Below are 23,980 nucleotides of genomic sequence, written 5' to 3'. Positions count from 1 at the left end.
CGAATTGTGCTGCTCCAAAACAGCAAGTCGAACGCCACAGGTACCACAACTAAACCAGTAAGACCAAAACCATAGGGAAACCATGCAGCCCTAGACAACGCTGATGGTCAGCCCAAATAAAAGGAGCCTTTGACTTTAATGAAAATCAGGAGTCACGAAGCAAGTCACCATCACACTCTGTTGAGCCAGCAATAATTGCTGCAGGGTAATTTAGTATTATCAACAACTATTATCAACGTTTTTTAATGCGCTATATAAGAACTTATTATTAAATTATTATTAAATTAAAATTGATAACGTAAATCGGCCACAGTAAAGAGTTTCGAAGCTGATGTCTCGAGCCTTAGCCCTTCGCCATTCGCTCTGACTTACCCCCGTTACTTAGTAATTGCTGCAGTTTAATTAAACAAATTGAACACAATTTCCATCATCTACAACGTAGTGGATCGTAGACGTGTGGTCAACAGTGTTCACAACAAAGTTTTCAACATTGTTGACGTCATTTCTATCATTAATGTACTAGTAATTAATGGATGGTAATTGACTCTATTACCCTTACTTGTTTTATTGTTCACTTATTTTTGATTTTTGTGCCCTTTGCTTCGGCATCGGCAAGTTATTCTACGAGGTGGTCTTCTTCGTAATTCAAACGTTACCGTCCGAGAAACGGCTTTCTCTTCCCTCCGCTTTTTCTTCCACCTCGACAAGTTCGACTTGAAAAATTTCTCCCAGTATACAGGTCTTAAAATTTTGAAACTCGTCACCGTCCATTTTTTTTCGTAAATTTTGCAATTGAGTTTTCCGAGAGTGGATTTCTCTAAGATGGCGTGGACTTCTGAGCATTGCGTTACATATTGTGTTATTTTTATGATCCATTACATTTTTGACAATGGCTCTCTCCACCAATGAGCGCACATCAATCCCTACATAAATTGAAAAAGTATTCTTGAACATTAATACTGGATTAAGATTTTATAATGTTATTCTCTGTCAAGTTAAGAGACTGACGTTCTCATTCCCGGTAACTTTTATTTCAAATTATTCTTATTTATTTTGGTTTTACGCAACACCGTTGCCAGCTTACTTCTTTGGAGTAGGGTTGACGTCATGTAAGACACGAGACTCTTACTAAGTGCTTTCGAAGTTTGTCGGTTAAATTATGGAGTTGCTGTTGTTGTTGTTGTTATTATTGTTGTTGTTGTTATTGATGTTGTTGTTGTTGTTATTGTTGTTGTTTTATTACAGACTGTTTAACGTCTCCATTCACCCTTCCTCCAGTCGCCTTACCTTGCCGATTGCACAACCATACAAATAGTCTATCCATCAATCATACTCATATCGTCATTGTTTTTTTTTTCTTTTCGGCCCACAATTTAAACTGCTTTGTCTCCCAATGATTATGCAAGACAATAAAATTCATTCAATATTCATTTCATTTATTTATCGAAGAATTTTTACAAAATCATATAAATGATGGTCGTCCAGGAATCAAAATGTTTTCCAAACTGCTCAGACTTCCTTCTTTATTTTCATTCAGGTTCTTCTAACTTGCCTTTTCATATCGCCATAAGTAGTGTCTTAATTTAACAAAGAGAGCTTCTCTTCCTTCCGATTGGAATTTTTTCTAAAGAAAAGAATCGTAAAATTAATTCAAGACAAACAAAGATGATCAAATGGACCACAATGATCTTTAGTAAGAATTTGAAAAAACTCAAACTATTTCATTCGCTTGCGCCTCGTGCTCCTTATCTTTTTATTTAGGTGCAACTGCATATTCTGATGACAGTTCAAGAAGGAGTAATAATCTATGGTTAACTCTTTGACTCCTAAAAGGGACACGCATCCAATTTCTCCAAACAATATCACCCTGAATTCACACATTACGGTCACAAGAACAAAGGAAATGATCAGCGACTAAAGAACCTCTTAATCGTTACGCAAATTCTCCTTAGTTGTCAACACCGAAGAAATGTTTACAGGGCAGTATGGAGAAAATGCATATTGATGTCACGGTGTAAAGGGTTAAGAAGATATCGTGATATGACAATCATTGATGCGCAAGTCGTAATACTCTAAGGCTGAAGCATTTTTTGTGCAAACTGTAAATACTAAAAGAAATGGCTTGACACGTCAATCTCGTTAATAAAGTCTCTCCTGTTCCCGCTGTTCTTTGGTGCGAACTAGAATATAGGAGCCCTTGGGGTAGGAATAAAGAGAGAACCTAAAAACGTGGTAGACGGATAACAGCAAAATTTCCTAGTATAAAACGGTACATAAGATTCCTTGCATAAGTGGTTGGGCACTTCAATATGATATGAACTATACGCTTATTAGATCCGCTATTGATTAACTTTCAGTAAAGAGTTATAGGTAAACCCCGTGAAGTTATTTTTTCTGCATATTAACGATAACTGTTTAAAAATATAATTCAGGACTTCAAGAACACACTCCAAACATTTATTAACCTTTGAGACGCATTTTCCACCAGTGTGAAGATAAGCAAAGTCAATGCCTAAAAACATCAAAGCAATAATGTTACCTTACATTTGTCCTTGTTCGACCCAGTGGTGCATAAACATATATTTTTTTTCTTAAACTCCTCAGCAGGCCTAACTCTCAAATCCTCCAATTTGATTGGCCACGGGTTCTTACAAAATAAGGACCACAATCCGGAATCTCTTCCGCGCCAATCGCGAAAAAAGCGGAAAAAGCAAAGCGGTCGGTCTCCATGAGATTGAACTGTACCTTTGGTCTTAAGTGCAGCCTTCGACCTTCGGCCTCTGGCCGTATTGAAGACCTCGAGCACAGCTTCTCTCTCATGGGGACCTTCCGTCGGGTAAATTACAAATAATAACATATATTTCTACAAGGAAATACTATTTTTCTCCTGTGCAATCAGTGTGAATAACGCGCTGGCTTAATTGTGAGCGCGCTGAACTCTAACCAGTGGTTCTGACGCAACTAAGCAAAAGAAATGCAATTCAGGATTACCTTTACACTGAATTGACATGCGGTCTTTCAGCCACAATTTATAATTTCCTTCAGCTAATGGACAGCTGTTTAAAAATTTTGACCCATTCTTAAGTAAGAACACTAATATCCCACCAAATTTACTGACGTGTCTCATGTTGGAGAGTCTTTGTCTATTTCTTTGCTGAATTCTCACCTGTTCATCTTCATTAATTTTTATCTCTCGTAACCGATCAACATCCCCTTCTTTTCCTTTTCTGTTTAAGCTAAACTCTCGTAACCTGCACCTCAAAGTACTAAACTGATTTTGATATCATGAATGCCAGCCAAGAATTGCCGCACAATTTCATTTTCATTCTCAAAGTGAAAGCAAGTGTTATATTATCGTCCGTTCTTCCTCTATATTTTGCCGGTTATGACAGGCGAGGCTTCCCATCCCACCCCACTTACCAGTAGTCATAGTACCCGCATACCACTCCATGCATAAAATCTGCGGCAACTGGTTTACTTTTCATCTGCAGTAACTATTTTGCACTTGCAGAATATATGTATTTATATTTTTTGCAGTAGTAGCAGCAGCTGCAGATATTCGGTAGTTGCAACAACTACTTTAAATGTTCAGCAACTGTTACATATCTGCTGCAACTATTTTATTTTTGTTGCAACTGTTTGCTTTGCAGTTGTGGATCACTGTACAAATCCATTTTGAAAGGTGTACTTACAAGAGCAAGGCCTATTAGAGCTGCAACCTGGAGAAAAAAAAAGAGGAAGCTTACAAAACTACTTGAATCTTTTGGCACAAAAGCCAGCCTGTGAACAGAGTCTTTCTGCAATAAAAAATAGGGTCACGTCACGTCCAGTCACGTCATTTGTACGCACTATGAGTATATTTGTTTAGAGTCAGTATGTAGTGCTCTTCCTTACAGGTTAGTAAAGCTTAGGTGCGTCAACTTCACAAACGAAATATTAACTAACTAAGGCTTAGTAATTTGGTAGGTCACATTTACATACCGTCACTGCCCACGCAAAACCAAAATGTTCGGCAAGAGCACCTCCGAGGCTTGGACCGATAAAAAGTCTGTTAAAATAATTATTCAAGAGACTAAAAGCACAGAAAAAAAGAAAACTGAGAAGCAAAAAGGAAATTAATAATACTAGGACCATCTTGCCCAATCAGATAGCCAATCAGAACATAGAATTCACTTAAGCGGAAACAGTAGCATCAGGAACAGCAGGAATAACAGCAGCAGTAGTGGCGGCAGTAGTAGTACTAATAGTAGCAGTAGCAGGAGCAGTAATAGCGGCAGTAAGAGCAACAGCAGCAGAAGAAATATTACTATCAGTAGCAGTAACAGAAGCAGTAAAAGTAGCGGCAGTAGTAGCAAGAGAGGTAGCAGTAGAAATATAGCAGTAGCATTAACAACAACAGTCTGAACAGTAGTATCAGTAGTAGCGGTAACAGTAGCAGTACCAGAATCAGAGGCAGAAGCAGAAGCAGTAGCAGTAACAGTAGCAGTACTATGAACCGTAGCAGTAGCAGTTGCAGTAGCAGTAACAGTAACAGAAGCAGTAGCAGTAGCAGTAGCAGTAGCAGTAGCAGTAGCAGTAGCAGTAGCAGAAGCAGAAGCAGTAGCAGCAGCAGTAACAGTAACAGTAACAGTAGCAGTAGCAGTAGCAGTAGCAGTAGCAGTAGCAGTAACAGAAGCAGTAGCAGTAGCAGTAGCAGAAGCAGTAGCAGTCGTAATAGCAGAAGCAATAGTAGTAGTAGTAACAGTAGCAGTAGCAGTAGCAGTAGTAGTAGCAGAAGCAGAAGCAGAAGCAGAAGCAGAAGCAGAAGCAAAAGCAGAAGCAGAAGCAGAAGCAGAAGCAGAAGCAGAAGCAGAAGCAGAAGCAGAAGCAGAAGCAGTAACAGTAACAGCGGCAGTAGCAGAGCAAAAGCAGTAGCGGTATAACAGTAGTAATATTAGTAGAACTAGCAGTTGCAGAAGCAGTAACAGAAGTAGGTGTAGCAATAGCAGTAGCAGTGGCAGAAGTATGACTAAGAATAATAGTAGCAGCAGCGGTAGCAATAACAGCAGCAGTAACGGGAACAGGAGTTCCTCACCGGCAGATAGCTCGTAGTTTGTTCGGAATAAAGCTTGATATGTTTCTGCGCCATACCTTAACAAAGATATTGATGTAATACATCAAAGATGAAGACAGAATATTTACCCCAAATAAGACATGGTGTTGTAAAGGCTGGAAAGCACTGCCTTTGTTTCCTCATTTTCGGGCATTCCATTTTCACTGTAAAATAACAAATAAATATATCACAGAATATCTGAGAAAATTTCGCATGTGTATGCTTAGTGCGACTCTTTGTTGGATACTGTCACAAAATGGCAATTTGATTTAATTCGGTGGGGGGGGGGGGGGGTTTCCAATATCTTACTCCTAGTATATCTTGAAATGCAAAAATGAAGAGCTTTGTACTCAGCTTACTAAAGATATCAACCGCCAATAGAGACAAATGGGCGTCCTGCGGAGACTGAGGAGACTCTCAGCAAAAACATGTCGCAGGAAGAGAAGAAGGGGGGTATTTGTAGTCAGCGGCTATGGCACAAAAAGTGCTTAAAAATTCCCAGGTGCCTCACAGCTTTGTGTTTAAATTGCTCACAATGTGATCAAATACATTTATCAAGCTTGTTTAGATTACACAAATCGCTTAAATCCAGGCAAAATCTGCTCACTTACAGAAGCGAGGCGCCTCGGTTCTCTCTCGGCTTTTACGTGGCATGTCCATGTGCTGTATTTTTTTCTTACCCAGCAGAAACATTAGGCCATTTTTAAGTCTTTATTTAAAATCATAAGCGTTTTGCATCGTTTGCAACTAGAAAAATTGCCACTAAAAAAAACTTAATCTATTAAGTATTAATGGCGCGACTAAGAGTATTGGCGGGCTGCTGGATTACGTGTTCTCAGGTTGCGCATGACAAATATTTTGCTAAGTCCTTGTGCTAATGATCCTGCCTCATGGGAATATGAAGCTCACTTGCTTCCACTATGTTTGTGGTGCTCAGTATGTTGCAACAAACATGGCAGTTAGCTACTTACCTTGCAACTTTCAAGATTTCAGGCAATAACGGCACATAGAAAAATGCAGTAAAGAATCCAGTAAACGCTATGGCAAAACGTATTAGCCATAACTCACTGCAATGATAACACTCAGTTTAGAATTTGTGATTAATCCAACTAAAAATAGATAACTGCAGTACGAGGTAAACCTGTATAACACTGCCACCCACTGAACCCCTGTTAATGTTCATCATCACAATATAGTGAACAAGGTGTCTCATATTCAGCTTCTAATATCATTAATGATGAGGATCAGTCCTTTACAACTTCAACCGTATATTCAATGGTCGGTTTTAAAGATCAGCTGTTTTGAGCCTCTAAGATGGCTAAATATATATATATATATATGTATATATATATATATATATATATATATATATATAATTTGCACAATGGAGAATGTGCTTCCGTTTTCAACGCTTTATTCAAGACCCAGGGTCTTGAATAAAGCGTTGAAAACGGAAGCACATTCTCCATTGTGCAAATTATATATATGTATATATATATAAATATTATGAGAGGAAAAAAGGGGACGTAACTACATTTCCCGACAAGCCTGTTTCGTGAATCGCTTCACTCTTCAGGGGTTTAATATATATATATATATATAATGATTGTAGATCAGGAGCACTTCCAGAGATTTCGATGGGAGGAGGGGGGTGCCAACTTTGATTCAGAAAACACATTTGGTCGCCATATGTAACCCGCTTATGAGCTGCTGTTGTGTGTTTTGTTACGCTCCAAACACAACTTTTCCTTCCTAGTCATACAAGAAATTCACGTAAATTTTACTTGCCGATAACTATAAACATGAACAATTGTTAGCCTCAATAATAAATATACTTTTGGCAAACTCGCCAAATCCAGCTAACGGGTACACATTTGTAACTGCAAGCAAATACATGCACGTGACTGTAGGTACATACTCAGCGGGAAGAAATGGCAAAAATGGAGCAGGTCCTAACAACAGGTATCCAATACTGAAAGTGACCACACCAAACAGGAGCAGCAATCGGTAACATTTCTGACGAGAAAATTTGTTGAAGGCTTTTAATATAAGTGGGAAACACAATTTCCATCATGGCGTTTTACAAAGAAATCTCTCAGAAAAGCAGTGTAGATTTACCTTATTTCCTCGATAGAACGCCAGGACGCTTATTTAAAATTTGGAATAAAAGGAGGGGCGCTTGTTAGGAGGAGGGCGCTCAATCGAAGGAGGGAGGGGGGGGCTTAATAAGTATCGCAGAAAAAAGACAAAAACTTAAAAGAACAGATAACGCAAACAAAGGAACTCTGCAAGGGCATGAAATAAATGAAATGGAAAAGAAACTAATCTTCTGTAATGATTCCGCCGTAGTTGAAGCTTAAAAATTTATAAATAAAGTGGCAGTAAAAACAAGTTTCCTTGTATCCTTATTATTTAAGAAAGTACGGGAGGAGGGGGCCAGTTGTATTCTCGTGCCAACATCCAACCACTTGGCCGTAGTAGATATTGGTACGAGACAAGGGCAAGAGCTTATTCGAGAAGGGCGCTTGTTTGTCATTATGGCCAAGAGGATGGGTGCTTTTTCGAAAAAGGATGTATATTAGAGCGTGGCGCTCATTTGCAGGAATACGGTAACTGTGGTCACTCGGCATCAGACATTTAAACTCGACCATAAACAAGGACGCGACAATAAAAGCTCTTGCTTCAATTGACCTGGTGAGCAGGACACACGATTAAAGCTCTCTCGCTCAAGCATATCAAATTTTAAAGCTAATTCTTTCTGGCAAGTGGCGCGTACTATCATCACTTCTGCAAGCGTCAGGCCAAGGGTTTGTTGGGAAAGTCTCAGTTTGAGAAAATTCATCTGCAAGTTAGTATTACTTCGTCGCTATATTTGCTGTTTTAGCCGATTATTTTTCGAAACCTTACTTTGTTACTTGCGAGATCGCCGCTATCACGACGAGATTAAGTAAGAGGACCTCCCTACGTGGTTATCAAAACTTCCTGTGAACATAATTTGGGCTAAATTATATCTAAACTGATACCGACATTCAGTTACCATGAGGTGACGAATAAAAAAGGTCGTCTGATATTTCGAATAAGAGAAGTACAGCGTAACAGGGATAAACAAAGAGCTTCTGCGTGGTCACCAAGCCTTAAAAAGACTTTGTTTTGACTGCTGCGTTCTCATTAAAACATGGAATACTGATTTGAAGAAATAAGAGATAAGATTGTTTTCTGTTAAGATCAGTACAAGAAAGAGTAGAGTAAGAGTCGAGTTTAGCAGATCCCGACCCATAATCTTTCGTGACCCATAAAAATAAATGTATAAAACTAGGAGCTTATTGTCTGCCACTGCTAAAACACCTTAAACTCGACAGAACTGAAGAGAAACTAGAGTGTCCCAAGGTAAGAAAGAGGATTACAAACAGTCCTCGTTTAGCATTCACCGTCGCACGATAATTTTGAAGTCGGCGTGATATTCACGCGGAGTCAACACAATTTTGCCGGAAAAGGCCGGTGAGTCGGGGTTGTAATAGATGAGTAAAAAGTCTCACTTACCGTTTTGTCTGCTATAAAGCCCAGTGCTATCGCTGAGAGGGCGTTAAAACCGGCAAAGAAGAAGAAAACAAGACCAATCTGTACGCTATTTTGACCCAGCTATAAGGAAACAGATAAAGACTTATGAACAAAGTTGTACACGTAGTTTATGCGCCAAAATAAATTTGCTGAAGAAGATTTCGATTTCGATATTACTAAATATCGTAACTTATCACCAATATCGAGGTTAGATATAAAAAACCAACTTACCTTCCTTAACTGAGGCGCCAAGATTGGTTGTATGAAACCATAACACAAGCAACCGATAACAGAGGTAAACTCTGGGTACAAAAAAAGAAATGTTGACTTTCCAATAAGTTTTCGCTTTGGAAAGAATTAAGGCCACAAACAAAGGGCGCCACTAGTTTTTGCGGGGAATTAAGTTCACAAAATGATGGGTAAAGAGCTATGTATGGGAGCCATAGTGATAAATTTCGTTTGGGAAAAAAATCGTATGCAGCTAAATTTGTGTGATACTTATCCTAGATGTTCAATCTTGATTTTTTTTTTTCATAAACAGAATAGCGTCGTGAAGTGAATTGGAAACAAAGCTTGCAATTTGTTTGCCGGTTTGACGGCACGAGCTGCAAAAAGCCTGGCTCGAATCTCTCGTGCCCAGCCCATCAACGGCCTCGCTGATTGTGTCGTAGCACGCTGACAGCTTGTTCGCGGGCTGTATTATTTATAGTTAATGGCTTACCCAGGATGCATGTGAAACTTACCCATCATAAAAACAGCGGGAATCTTTAATGGTCGCATAGATTTACAAATGGATATGCTTTCTTTTGATTCATCATCTTTCTGACTCTCTAATCAGTTAAAAAAAATGGAAATGTTTCAAGTGGATAAATATATCAAAAAGAAAATCGTTTTCGTACTAAGTCTAACGGATAGTTTACATGAGTTACCTCACCAACCTGTTTCGTGTGATAGCAGAAAAGCTAAAATTCCAGTGCTACATAACAGAATTATACCCATAATGATGAAAGGAAGTTTGAAGCCTCCTACCTGAAACAAAAATATGTATATCATGGAATGAAAAAAGGATTTCGTTATTGAGGTGCAACATTCCTAAACTTGAGCCTACAGTTCAAAATGACTAAAATAAAACACGCATGATTCCCTGTAACTCTGAGTTTCGTGCTTACGCACTCGTCACTCAGTCAGACAAACTTGAGCCTATATATTTTGAAATCAAGGGGTATTTAGGTATATATATAATGGATATTACATGACCATAAGTGCAAACGAATTTTACCTTCGAGCGTTGATGAAGTCTATCAGGAATGAACGAAGCGATCGAATGAGAGATATTACCAATACGAGAAAACTGTTGACACGACCGAAGACCACGTGTCAAAGCAAAGTCAGTTTTAACTTGTGCAAAAAATGATAAAGCATTCCTCGCAATCAAAAAAATCTCCCAAAAGAGCGCATTATGATATGTAGACACTTTTCAAGTGGTCTCAGCGCATTTTACATTATTCTCAGTGCATTTTCACTTTTAATTTTTTTTCGATTAAGCCACGTTCAAATACGCGCCTCTCTCAAGGTAAACGCCCATCACGAGTAAGCACCCCCCCCCCCTTCTTCCCAGCACGAGTGATTATAATCGCCAAACTGCTTACGTGCGTAATTGCATGCAGCTTTAGATGTCTGTAACCCTAATTGTGGTTACTCTGTGAACAGGAAAGGTTTGTAAAAATAACGAGTACCGGTAGCACTGCTAATTAATTTACAGGATCAGCTCTGAATATTGACGCTCAACCTTTGCGCAGAAGTTGTATTGTAAATAAATAAATAAATAAATAAATACAATGATGATCCAAGATAACTTAGATAATCTCCCCCCATTGTTCTTAATCTTAAATTGAAATCCCTGTTTTACCAGGTTTGTACTCACCGTGTAGAGAAACCCTCCGAAAACTGGAGCAAAGGAATTTCCACCAAGACAAGATAGCTGCATTCCTGCCTAAACAAATGGATTTACAAGGGAAAAATCACTCTTGATATCATTCCAAGAAAAAGTAAAAGAAATATATAATTAAAGATTTGTCTTTCTGGTAGAACTAAAAGAGCAACAATCATACCGTCTGAATGGAACAGAATTTAGTCTCCAGTTCTGAAAATCCCTTACTTTACTAACGCTTTTTTACATTTTTTTTTAAAGATTCGACTAGTCACTATGCACAGAAGTGCGTCGATACATGTCCGATACTCTTTGAAGTGAACCGTGCGACAAGTCGGGCTGTGACTGTATTTGGATATCACAATGCAAAAAAACCTGAACGAAATAAGCGGCAATCAGAAAGTTGTACTTGTTCTAAATAAATGTCAGTGATCAACAGTCCAAAATAAAGCGCTGCGGAGAAATTTGAAAACACGGGTTCATTCACACACGGTTAGGTCGTCGTCCACACTAATTCGGATTTAAATCGAGCTTTCCAAACATAACAAAGTTACTGCTTTTATATTTTGGCAGAATGAGCACTGTTATCATGTTTGAAAATAGTGGTTGCAGCCGTTGGTTGTCGCGTATACAAATTTATCCAGCGTACTGTGGACAGAAAACGTTTCATCCGTTTGGACGGATATAAGTTACTTGCGTTACCAGAGTGAAAACGTCGTTTTCATATTTATCTAGCATAGTTTGAACGGAGCCTTAGAATAACAGCTCATGAATTATTAACATCTGAATGCAAACATACAGCAATTGCTCCGGTATTATTTGGAAACCTCTGGAGCACGAAAGCGAGGACAGAAGTTTCAGCTGCCGCTGCCCCAATTGCTGATGTTATTCGTAACACAAAGCAAAAGACTATAAACATTGTTGGATCAAAAATCACTTCGCCAAATCTAGAAAACAAAACACATTTAAACACATTATATCCTCATAAAAGAATTCACAAGAAATAAAGTTCTCAAACCTCTCTCGGTATTAAAGTTATCATCAGGGATCGGTCATGAATTATCGCCTGAGGAGTTCCGGGAGGGAGGGGGGGTTGGCTCGGTAATATTCTTACGACCTCCCCCCTCCTCATGTCAACAGTTAACTGGCAGTCAATATTCTACAGTTCCCCCATTATACTCTGTTGTTGGCGACTGATCCCTCCATTACCCTTTGAATATCGTCAAATCCTATGGGTGATGTTATGCGCAGTACAGCCTGCGCAATAAAACGTTAAGGAATCACATTAACTAACTAACTAAAGTATCAAGTTTTGTGCTTACCCCATTAACATCAAAGATGTTCCAGCGATAAAAATACCTGTTAAAAGTATATTGCGTGCACCATATTTGGGCACCTGAAAAAAATATGCATTTCATGATACTTGATGGATTGGTTAGATTCTTCTGAATTCACTTGATGTTTGAGCTTTTTGGTGAACGAGTAACGTTGCACCTTTTTGAAATAAAAAGAATTACGCAGTACATGTACTTACAAGAACTCCCCATGGTGGTGAAGTTAGGAAAATTGCAAAGGCGTAGGATCCAAATATCAATCCAACATAAATTTTAGATACGCCTCTATCTTCTGCCTAAAAATTAACAAGTTAAGATGAGATGTAAGTAATGAATAAGATCAGATTCAGTCGCAAAATGAACTGAAGGTGCGGAGATTATGAATGTCGCGACATTACAGCACGGCATGATTTCAATTTCAACCAATGAAAACTCACTCCTTAAGGAAGGCTTTTAAGGGGGATGTTCTGTTGCAATTACCATAGAAATTTCGTTAAATATAGGACGACATGATTGTACTTACCTCACTTGGTAAGAATGGCGCGTAAACTGAGTATGCTGCGTATAGGACGAAGTAAACCAGGCACATTGAAAGAAGGAGGACTATGTTACGCGCATTCCATGTTTCTTCTACCGTCTCCGGACGGGTTTCGCCAGTACTCTTAGGTAGCAGAATCTCTGAACTGCTTTCTCTCATGGTCGTTTACTTGTAAGTAGTGCGTGTAATCATTACGTGGTCGAGTGGCAAGGTTTGGGAGTCTCAGTTTGAGAATGTTTGAATTACTCCTTTGCAGTATTTGCTGAGTTTCGGCCGATATTTTTCGAAAAGTTATTTTACATCTGCTTACATAGAACTTACGCAGTTGCGACAAACATGTTAGGATCAAGTTAGAGGATATTTTCACCTTTGTGTGTTTAAATGTGGATAGCAAAACTTCCTTTGGTATAATTTGTGTCAATTTATGTCTGTACTGACATTTTTAATCAGTTACCAAGGGCTGCCGGATAGAAAAAGATCGTCAGATATTTTGAATGAAAGAAGATTGGTGTCACGGGGATAAACAAACTTTTAAAAGCCTCCTTAGGGCTTTATTTTAACTGCTGCGTTCTCATGTGAAGATGGAATACTGATAAGAAGAAATTAGAGCTACGATTGTTTTCTGTAGAAAATCAGTGCAAGAAAGCGTAGAATAAGGGTTGAGTCTATTAGATTCCGACCCTAACTTTTTCGTGAGCCATAAAAACAAACGTATAACTACCTAAAAATAGACAGAAATGAAAAGAAACCAGAATTTCAGTGACCCCGGCAATATAGATTACAAGCAGCCCCCATCTTTAGCTTTGACTGTCAATTTAAAAGAAATCCCCAATAAATGCCGGGGGGCTGCCATTACTACAGGATAATGTGGTGTTATTAAATGAGTTGACAATGCATTTTGGCCAACGTATAAAGTTCCTAATGCTGACGTTTCGTGCGTTTTCCTTCCATCAGAGGAATTTTGGGTTGTGCGTGGTTCATTTACGGAAGAAAAGAGCTACGCTATTTCTGGTAACATGGTAACGTAAAAACCGGCTGCCTAGATGTAGGGAAACGTCGTGGACTGTCATATCGTACTAAGAATGATTCGGGAGATAAAGAGTTTAGCAACTGGTTTGGATGACTGTGTCTTTTCAAATCCTTTCTTTGTCACGAAGTTGTTCCTGGAATCACTCGTCAGGTCGTCTTCTTGTTTCGTTGATGTCTTAGATTTCAATTAGTGCAAGTTAAGTAACGGATGACCCTGGCTTGGATACAGAAGAAGTGATCAGTGATTACTGCACTTGTACAAACCTAAGTATCACTCACTGTTTGTGCTGCTATAAAGCCTACTAATGGCGCTGAGGGGGCGTTGATAGGGGCAAATAAGAAGAACACAGACCAATCTGTCTAGGATTTTGACCCAAATGTAAGGAAAACAGATGAAGATTTAGATAAAGTTATGCACGTAGTTTATCTGCGTCAAAATAAATTTAAGACATATGTTGAGGAAGACCTCGACTTGAGCTCTAACGTAATCATGGAGACCATTGTCTTCTCAAATGAAAATAGCCAGAAAGAAGATTGACGCATTTCACGTGTAGAGAATTTCCCCTGCCATATGCTGTACTTTTCAATTGAAAAAAAAAAATTTGTTCTTTAAACTCACGCTACAAATTATCTAATTTCACCAGCCAGTTTATTGTTGGTCATTATCAAGTAAAAATTCTCTATATTTAGTATCATTCTAACTCATTTAGTTCTCGAAACGAATGTTCGGCTCGCTTTAAAAAGAGAAGACTGTTAAAGAAAACAAGTTAAGGTTTAACATAAGCTCTACAACTGAAAACATGGCGTCATGTACATATTTTTCATAACACCTTTCTGGAACTTGTATTTGGAGATAATGAATGATGTTATTGCTTCCATTTTGAAATCACTGGTGATCTTTGAAATCTGATTGGCTCTCAGGAGTATGATTTACTTACGAATCGCACAATTTTTGCTCTAAATGGCATTTTTGGTCTGAAATTATACTTTTGATTTAAAATCAAACTTACACTGCGCAATGCGCACTCGTTCGGTTAGTTGAAATCACGTATATGATATGGCACTCCATTCAGTTCAGTTACCATTATGAATAAGATTCCGATTTCACGCTGGTATTCAGAATATTTTTATCTCTTTCAGATAAAGCAAGTATCGCGTGAGAGTTGCTGATCAACATTTGGCGTCAAGCACATGACAGGGTTAATCACGGAAAGGTACTTAAGATACGTAGACGACAAAAGCAATAGAAAAGGTTGTGGTTATTCATCGTGGTGAATTCAGGCGATGAAGAAGACTGGCAGTATGCAGTCGAAACGTCGCGATCTACATCACACGTGACTACGTCATGAGACAAACAAAAAACTTAGCTTTTATTGACAAAAGCAATGTCCAAAGTCCCGCGCCCCTTTAGTAGACTGCGCAAAAAGTGCGGCCTTTTATATTTTGAATTTTGAAGAAATATTGAAAATTTTCGTATTATTGTAACAGGCTGCGACGGCTATTTATCAACTGGTTCATACGTCAGCGTGCTTCACCGATATATAAAGAACGCGGGAAGTTTATGCTTCATGCCTAGATGAACGAACGCTGACATATGAACCAAATGTTTTTTGTCAGCTGTGCATTTAACAAGATATGAATCACTTAGAAATTTTAAAGAGAACTCAAGAAGCTTGAGTTGCTTGAGGCGCCACACGGGACCAATTTCCACCTTTGATTTACTGAAGGCCTTTGGTTCAAAGGAAACAAAGAAGTCAGTTTGGATGCCGAAAACAACGAGAAAGTTTTTAGTATTTTGACATTTTTCAAATTTCCTATTTAAAATGCAGTTTAACTGACTGGTTGTGCCACTTTAAGCCTTTATTTCTCGCTACGTGTTAAAAATGAAAGAACTTCAGTATCTCCCGGCTAAAGTTCCTCAAGCTTCTCACCAAGAAAGAAAAGGTTTTTATTTACTTTCCGCGATTTCACCTTTCATTTGATAGTTTTTTTTTCTAAATTTAAGCGTTTTTAGCACTTTCTGGGGAAAATTTTGACGAGAACTCCATGAAAGCTTAAATTCAAGATTTCAAATGGAGGGGCCGGTTATTTACAAGAACTCTGACACAAACTTATCCGTATGATGGTTGATTTAATTAAATCAATGTCCGTCGACTGTTAATTTCGGCCCTCTTGAAACTGCTTACAAAATTAAATGCTCCAATGAAAGGTTCAGCTAAATTGAAGATGGCTTAGAACTCGGGTTTTTTCAAACAACAGTTAAACTTTGTTTAAATAATCAAACCGAAAAGTTTGAAAGCCACTCATCTCCGGCGCGAGGTTTACAACCCTTTCTGGAGTTTTCCCAACGGTTCCGCAGTGGTTTATTACCCAGCAAACTATTAGAAAGAGCGGTTTATTACTTAAGTAGTACAGTGTTAAATGTTGTTCGTTCGTCTTCTGCATTTCTTTTAAAACAAAACAAATGGAACCTTAAGTCTTATGGTTTTAGAACTTTTACAGTAGCTGCTCCCTTTTTATGGAACTCCTTACCTTTAGAAGTCAAGTCTTCGCCCAGTTTGAATATTTTTAAATCTAAAATGAAGATTTTAATATACAAAATTTCAATGGACTATTAAAATGTTAACAGATTTGAAGAGGAAAGAATTACTGTCATTACCTTCTTCATGGTGATAATCCTGATAAACCACTTCATTGGATAAAACACAAAAATAGCTCTTAGCCCTACTTTGGGAATTTTCCTGCCCTAAGTAAAACTTAAACTTTCTTATTTCATTATTTTCATACACCAGGTAAACCAAAACTATTCTGTTATATTTAGGTGGGATATCAAAACAGATCCTCTTTGATTTTTGTTATCAATAAAATGGTATGCTTGTCATCCAGGAACACACCCTGTTGAAGGCCCTCCAGAGGAACATTTGCTCGAAAGCTCAGCTACAGGAGAATGTGTGGATGCACAATCAAATGCTGAAGTAAGAGTAGCAGAATCAGGTACAGAAGAACCAACTGCCGTTATTGCAGCATCAGAACCAAATACAAGAACAAGTACAGCAGAAGCAAATTCTCAGGCTACTCATCCATCAAAAACACCAAAGAGAAAGAGTGGCAGGGCATGTAAACCTAAGAAAAAACCTCGCCTGTGCGATGTAGTGGAACAATCCAATGAGCAAGATGCAGGATTACATGCAGAATAATTCAACTACACCCAAGGCACGATCTAAAGAAAGAGAAGAAGACCGAGAATTTTTTCGCCACATGTTTGGTATGATGTCGCAAACTATGATGGGCATGACCCAAATGCTACTTCAAGGAGCTGGTCCAGGATATCATCCACCAAACCAGGTATATGCTCCTCAAAGTGTCCAGCCAAACTACAGTTTTCTACCCAGTGGCATGGGTTTTGGTTTTGATACTCCATCAGCAAGACCATCATCATCAAGCTCAGTTACAAGTGATCCATCATCAGTTGAAGAAAACGACTATTTTACCTTATAGAAACTATCAAAGCAGGTGCATGTTTCATGACACTAATGGTGACTTTGTTGTTATGTTGAGTTGAAACGGTAATAATTCATTTTGAAGCAAAAACACACTTTTTGTCACGATGCATTTTACACCTTAAGTTTGTTTTGTTTTGGATTTACTAAGGCAGAAACTATAAGCGATTGTTCGACCTTGGTCTCTATTGTTAGTTTGTTGGGGAAATATACACAATTGTCTTTCCAGAAACAGAGCAATCAGTAATTTCTGGTTAGGCTGGTCACTTCAATTTTGTGTTTTATTTATTGAAACTCTGTCTATAATAAGTTGTTGAAAAAATACAATAACACTTTAATGGCAGGAAGTCAACTGACAAAGGAGTGTGTTAATTTTCTGGGGATAAAATGTTAACTGTATAGTAAAAAGCAACTGCATAGCAAAAACAACTGTATAGTTAAAACACAACTCTATTTTCCATCAAAATAAAACACATTGCGAATTTAACTATAGCATCTCAAAAAGTTGATGCGTGGAACTGTTTTCAAACGCTCACAAGTCAATATCGAAATACAGCTGAACTGTTAAATGGTCCTGGCTCGTCGTTAATTCCTTTTATTGTAATCCGAAAGTTAAACAAATATGAAACCATGCAGTTCACGTAACATGACTTTGGTGATCAGTCGTTGTACAAAAAATGAGCCAAGATATTCCTAATAATATTAGAATTGCTATCTGCGTCATCATCGTTCAGCGGATCGGGTCGAGGTAGGTCACCAATTTCATCTTCACCCAACCTGTTTCACTCTTCGAGGTAGCACTCTTTTCGCTCTTCACACATGTTGTGCAGGATACAGGCTGTTGTGGCATGAAGTACAACTTTATCGAGTTCGCATTCCAACGCCTTAAGCAGACATCTCCATCTCCCTTTAAGCCGTCCAAATGCCCTCTCGATCTGTATGCGGGCGCGACTGAGTCTATAGTTAAAATGCTCTTTCTCAGGTGTGAGATTGCTGCCTGGGTAGTTTTTCATTAGATGCTTGGAAATGGGGTAAGCTGGATCCCCAATAAGAAATGGCTCATTGACGTGGTTATCGATAACCCGTCGCAAATTTGAATCATCAGGAATCAGTCTTCCCTCTGTTATCAAATTTCCTATCTGAGAACGCCCAAACACCCTAGAATCGTGTGCTCGACCAGGCCAGCCAGCAAAGACATCAGTGAAGCAGCACTGGCTGTCACAAACACCTTGCAAAATAACTGAATGGAAACATTTCCTGTTATAATAGTCCGCATGGTGGACGAGGGGGGCTTTTATGGGTATATGGGTACCGTCAATGGCACCCAAACATTGGGGAAAATTCCACTTTCTCTGGAAACCATTTATGATTCTTTTAAAATCTATTCCTCTTTGTATTTTGCTTATGATGTGCATCTTGGAACTAACCAGGAGTTTCATAGCTTCGTTAACTTTAATGCATGCAGTAGAAGCACCGACTCCAAATTTGTCTCCGATCTCTCTGTAGTCCAGTCCTTTTCCCAGACGTTTCAGTAGCATCGCTACAACTGTTCGTACAGGTACAGGACTACGCAGTCTCGTTACCTGTCGCTGAAGGCTCCGCAAATCATGCGTCAACTGTTCAAACATATCTTTGGAGATACGATAACTTTCCAGCCATTTTCTGTCAGGAAAATGAAGTAATTCGTGTTCTAGAACATTCTGAATTCGTGGGATTTTCCAAGCTGCTCTCCCTCCACTATCACTCGTTTCTGCAAGGAATACATTCAACCTACTTGTAATGCTAGCGCAGACTTCCGTGACGATCCGAGATAATCTTCGCTTGTCGTCGTCATCCGCGGTGTCTCTTAAATGTTTCATGTAGAAACACAGCATTACAAAATTAAAAAAGCCATAAAAAACAGTAAGCAAACAGATATACTGAACACGAAACAAACGCATGTTGCGACTCGAACAATTTCTCAATAGTGAGCGTGTGCTCTGTTTATTGAATGTGAACATATCTTCAGACTGGGTACCGTGTGTCTGAACACAGCACCATTTTGTGCCGGTGCCCGGGTACCAGTGCCCGGGCACCAAGTGTGAACACTGCCTTAGATAACTTAATCTTTTGTTTTTATATTTCTAAGTCATACTGTAATACAATGGATGTAAAGCGCTTAGAACGCATGCGGATAAGCGCTATATAAGTGTTAAATAAATGTTGTTAAATGCTTATGAAAATTTTCCTCAGCGATTGACTGCAAAGTTCCCGTCCAGTTTGCCCGCAAGTTTTGAGATTTTCATGTTTTTCAGGTCATTCCAGATTCTTTTTTGGTGTTTCAAGAAGGTTTTAGCCTGTGTTGTTTACAGCTTTTGGTTTATTATATGAACGATAACATTGAATTAGAGAAAGATGATTTTTGAGTCCCTATGAGAAAATTTTTTAGTCCCCCTATGAGGAATTTTGAGTCCCCACGAGGAATCGAATCTCAGACCTTTGGATTCCGCGCTCCGACGCTCTGGCATCCGAAGGTCTGAGGTTCGATTCCTCATGGACTTAGAATCTTTTCTTTGTCTTACGCTCGTGACAAGACGAAGAACTTCTTTCTCTATTTCTTTACCGTGCTACCATTTACCATCTCTCTTATTCTATTGCAAACGTTAACTTACTAACAAACTATTTTATAATATTGGCTAATTCTTCATATTAATGCAAAGCTTGACCACATTTCATTTGTCAAGAGTGAGAGGTTCCCTCTCTGATGGGTCAGAATTTTCCCTACGAATTAAAAAAAATAATAAAGTTGTTCAATCGCGCAGGTTAATAGTTCGGTTGAAGGTACTCCCTTTCAAAAACACCAGTGAAAGTCATCAATCAACCGATGAGTTATTTTAAGTCGAATGCTATAAGCCAGTTTCCTTTCGGAAAACTGATTGGTTAATTACTATTTTGCTATTGGCTGGAAGACTCAAGATGCAGGTCTTAGTCAATTGTGATTGGTCAGTTCTAATACGTTGGTAAAATAGGGTCGTTGCGTTCGCTTAATCTGGATTTCATTACTCAGGCAACCTGGTGTTTTTCAAGAGGCTAATTACGAATTAATTCCAATAGGATTTCGAAAAAATCTATCTGACAAACTGTATTTCAGCGCTCTGTTTGCATGAGCAGTCGTGGAAATCGTTAATCTGGTTTCTCTTAAAGACCATGAGACAAGCTTACAAGAAATTTAAAATTTGTTTCTGTCCTCGTGCATGCAAGTCAAGCCAAATGGGTCATTACAACAAAACAAATAACAAAGTATTTTAGTTCTAGTCGACCTCAGTTACTTTCCTTCCTGATTATGCCAAAAAAGAGGTTCAATGGCAGTTACTTGCAAGGTGCTTTTTACAAAAACAACTGGTGCTACCGTTATCGACTTGGCTACTGACCTTTGAGATAAATTTTCACGCAACGTGAAAAAACAAATCAGCACGACCTAATATGTATATAAAAAAATAAAAACAAAACAGAAATGAAGATATTAACAGAAAAATAGTTCTTAAACTTGAAAAACAAAACCTAACACACAAAAAATCTTCTTTTCGAAAAAAAACTATCTTCTTTAAGTTAAAGTATGACAGAACTAATCAGTGGAAGATATAGCAAACAAATCATTGGAAAGTAAAATTTTCAGTGTACCCACTTGAAAAAAGCAGATGAAAGCTGCTACCTGCATAAAAGTAAAAAACCGAGAAAAAATCCTTGTTATGTGAATGGTTATTTCTGTCAAGGCAAAGGTCATTGTTTATCACCTGAGAGAGGAGGAAGGGAAGGGGGGGAGGGGAGGGGGGATTAAAGATTTTGGTGTCACGTTAAAACATACTAAAATATTTGAAATATTCCTACGATCCCCCCCTCAATAGTATTTATTTGGCAGTCGCCTAGCGACGACTGATCTCCCATCTGTTTCCTTTGAAAACCATGTGATCCCCACCAAAATCCTCCATTACCACCCCACCGCCCCAGTCGATAAATACTGACTTATCCCTAAACTCTTTATAATATCAAGTTTCGTAGCGTAGATCAAATGCCTCTAATGATGAAAAAACACTTACACTCATGGCCCACTCAAATCCAAAATGTTCATCTAATACTCCAGCCAGAATGGGCCCAATTGTTGCTCTGTAAAGAAGGAGTTGAAAAAATATGCATGATCCGCTTTAAGAGTGGATGTTAGCGTCTGCACTCCCTTATATCATTGCTGCTTCAGCAATTAAAACAAAAGAGATAAAGAATCAGTAAAAAAGTGCACATACCCTAAATAGTTCATAGAACTATAAATACTTGACACAAGCGCGTTTGTGGATGAATTATCGGGCATTCCATTTACCCTGCAAGGGAAAAAGGAGCAACAAGCAAGTACACAAATATGATTATAAGAATCAATCAATAAATCAATAAAGTTGACTTCCAATAACTCAACACTCGCCAATTCGAACTTCCCGCCAACTCGAACCAAAACCAATTTCTCTGAAAATCCGCCACTCATTTATCGCAACTTTACTCTAGATAACTCGAACCCTCCAGAAAAAATAAAGGACTCTCTTTTTAGTTTATCTTGAAGGCTCGAGTTATCGGGAGTCGCTGTACTCGTAAAAAATAATTACAAAGGTTCACAAACAGAGAGGAAAAGAAGAGGACTTGATTACACTAATTTAACAGTACAAATGCAAAGCATACACACACAAAATCACTCACACGCACACACACACACACACAAAAAACAGACACCGACGCATAAGTGACATTGGAAAGCCGAAATCATCATTTCTTGTAGTCAGAGTTCTCGTGGTTGTAATTAATTAAGTCACCAAACATATTCCCACCTATCATAGCTGTATATTTGCCTGGGAAATTCGTCACAAATATTTATTTATTGTACGTACGAAAATCGTTAACAGACTGGCAAACAGCGGCTGCGAAGGATACTTCTCACTTGATTTTAAACCGCAGATTTTGACCTTCAGAATCGAGAGGTTCTACCCGTGACGTCACAGGAAAGATGGCGAATGTTTCGAATTTGGAAGAGCTTTCACAGGGTGAAAATGAACAAATTATACCTTTGCTGTACTTTATATATTTACTAAACAGCTACGTGAACAGAAAATGTACGTTCTTAGGGTTTTCATACTCTTTAAACCTTTATACAGTCTGTATTCATATCCCACATACTGTTCTGTATACATTCGTTATGGTACTGACTAGAAGAACTTGCCGATCATTTCCTTTACCTTCATGACCTTAATGTTTGATTCAGAGGAGAAATTAGATCTTAGAGATTAGAGTATTAAGGTCGCGAATATGAGTATCAAAGCTAACACTTAAAGATGAAGTATAGCTTTGTGCATTGCTGTTAAATTAGTAACACTCCTTTTGCGCCCCCCTTGCATTGGTTGTTGTATTTACTAAAACATATATTGGTACTTACCTTAAAGTTTTAATAAGCTCAGGCATGATGGGTACAAAACCAAGTGCACCAGAAATTCCATAAAGGAACATTGAAAGAATAACCAGCCAAATCGTCCTGCAAGAATAGCAGGATCGAAGAAGTTTTATCATTAATATAACATAACATTTCTCAAAGGTGACTGAACCTCAGTTCTGGAGATAACCGTGAAACTTGATAATCACAACTACAAATATGTGTCGGATCGCAGGTTCATTGACCTCTGAAGTTTTTGAAAATGTACAAATTGCTAAGGATACGGATTACTTTTGGAAAGCTTCAACCGGTCACCAGAATTTTCTCGGTTTATTAATTTTGTTGACATATTTCCAATACTTTTGATTTTAGTGTAAAGTAGTGCGAGCTTTAGACATTCACCTCTGACGAGTTATTTATATCTTTTTCTTAATTCCTGAACACAGACCCTTTCCAAAATGTCGAGGTAATAAAGGTTGTTTTGGCTCTTTAACATTGTTTAGGACACAGTATTTACTTTAGTGGATAGAAAAAAAAAATTAACACAGTTTGCCACGTATGCAGTAAAATGAGAACCAACCCTTTTTTCTCATAGACCATTGGGTCTTCATACAGCGAGACCCGCAGAATTGCTAAACAAGATGGCTCACGACTCTGATCAACATTTTGTTAGCCTACCTATACCCTCCCTAGTGGACATCACTGGTAAGTAAATATGTATGAACTTGGTGTTTGGTTTATAGAACGTTGTGGGTCAATTGATAGCGTGCTCGACCACGGGTCGAGGGTCTGGGTTCGAGACCTCTGGCCTGGTCACTATCTTGAGTTCTTGGGCCAGAAAGACACGGGTTTGAATTCCGTCCACGCCTGAAACTTTGACTTTAACTAACACTTTTAGCTAACATGATTATAATAATATGCAGAATGATCAGTACACATACTTAGCTGGTAAAAACGTAAGAAATGGAGCAGGTCCCAGCAACAGATGTCCAATGACAAAACCAATAAAACCTAAAATTATCATCGTTCGATAACATTTCTGTGAAGAGATTTGTTAAGAAACATGGAATTGCATCAAAATCATGCTTTTATTTTTAACTCATAGCACACCAAATCACACGAAAAAAGGCTGGTAACACGAGTTGTAAACAAAACAGCTGGCAGAGCGGATGACTTTTTCTCTGAGGTGACGACTCAAGTTGACAATTGAATCAACGGTAAATCGGAGGTATAAATGGTAACTTTCGTCTTTAGAGGACCTACAAATATCGAAGCAGAAAATATTTGGAAAGACACTTCACAGCTAGACATCGCCAAAAGTTACTATTTTCCCACAACACTCTTTAATGTTTACGATCCATTTCATGCACTACACCCCATTCCCCAATCCCTCAGAAAGACACTTTCGATGAGTAGAATTGTACCCTGTTGGTCACCAAGATTAATCTCGTGAGCCTAAGTTTGAACATTTCCTTACGCACTCCATAACGCACTGGAAACCCCGCCCTGCCCCCACCTATCACAAAAAAATTCACAAAAAGAAGTCTTTGTTACTA

The 23,980-nt window shown here is 38.5% G+C and overlaps 4 protein-coding genes across 4 annotated transcripts in view; 1 reads left to right on the top strand and 3 right to left on the bottom strand.

Annotated features, from left to right (window-relative positions):
- Positions 1-1,473: 1,473 nt before the first annotated feature.
- LOC136280142 (MFS-type transporter SLC18B1-like) lies at positions 1,474-12,611 on the bottom strand. Its single transcript, XM_066164839.1, has 16 exons — positions 12,438-12,611; positions 12,115-12,210; positions 11,903-11,976; positions 11,380-11,527; positions 10,575-10,643; positions 9,589-9,679; positions 9,394-9,480; positions 8,882-8,952; positions 8,633-8,731; positions 7,011-7,108; positions 6,064-6,159; positions 5,182-5,256; positions 3,982-4,048; positions 3,693-3,719; positions 2,466-2,512; positions 1,474-1,624 (listed from the first exon to the last, which is right to left on the bottom strand). Exons 1-16 carry the CDS (start codon positions 12,609-12,611, stop codon positions 1,579-1,581), a joined length of 1,365 nt encoding a protein of 454 aa, XP_066020936.1. The 3' UTR covers positions 1,474-1,578.
- LOC131791670 (sericin-2-like) lies at positions 4,174-5,091 on the top strand (the record flags this gene model as incomplete). Its single annotated transcript, XM_066164750.1, has 3 exons — positions 4,174-4,360; positions 4,453-4,916; positions 4,984-5,091. Coding segments are annotated over 3 exons (759 nt in total), but the record flags the coding sequence as incomplete, so codon positions are not given.
- A 5,152-nt stretch (positions 12,612-17,763) lies between the features above and the next one.
- Positions 17,764-18,840, bottom strand: LOC131791661 (uncharacterized). The gene has a single exon (XM_059109015.2). The coding sequence runs from the start codon at positions 18,838-18,840 to the stop codon at positions 17,764-17,766; it is 1,077 nt and encodes a 358-aa protein (XP_058964998.2).
- Positions 18,825-23,980, bottom strand: part of LOC131791692 (MFS-type transporter SLC18B1-like) — a 12,621-nt gene continuing 7,465 nt past the window's right edge. The window contains exons 10-16 of the mRNA XM_059109061.2: positions 23,366-23,463; positions 22,431-22,526; positions 21,259-21,333; positions 21,058-21,124; positions 20,646-20,672; positions 20,392-20,438; positions 18,825-19,741 (exon numbers count right to left, since the gene is read on the bottom strand). Of these exons, the coding sequence (XP_058965044.2) occupies positions 19,693-19,741; positions 20,392-20,438; positions 20,646-20,672; positions 21,058-21,124; positions 21,259-21,333; positions 22,431-22,526; positions 23,366-23,463 (459 nt within the window). The 3' untranslated portion in view covers positions 18,825-19,692. The remainder of the gene's footprint in view (positions 19,742-20,391; positions 20,439-20,645; positions 20,673-21,057; positions 21,125-21,258; positions 21,334-22,430; positions 22,527-23,365; positions 23,464-23,980) is intronic.

Source organism: Pocillopora verrucosa, chromosome 4, assembly GCF_036669915.1.
Source record: "Pocillopora verrucosa isolate sample1 chromosome 4, ASM3666991v2, whole genome shotgun sequence".
In the NCBI taxonomy this organism is placed as follows: domain Eukaryota; kingdom Metazoa; phylum Cnidaria; class Anthozoa; order Scleractinia; family Pocilloporidae; genus Pocillopora; species Pocillopora verrucosa.
Note: the sequence above shows the minus strand (reverse complement) of the source record. Positions and strands in the feature narration are given on the sequence as shown.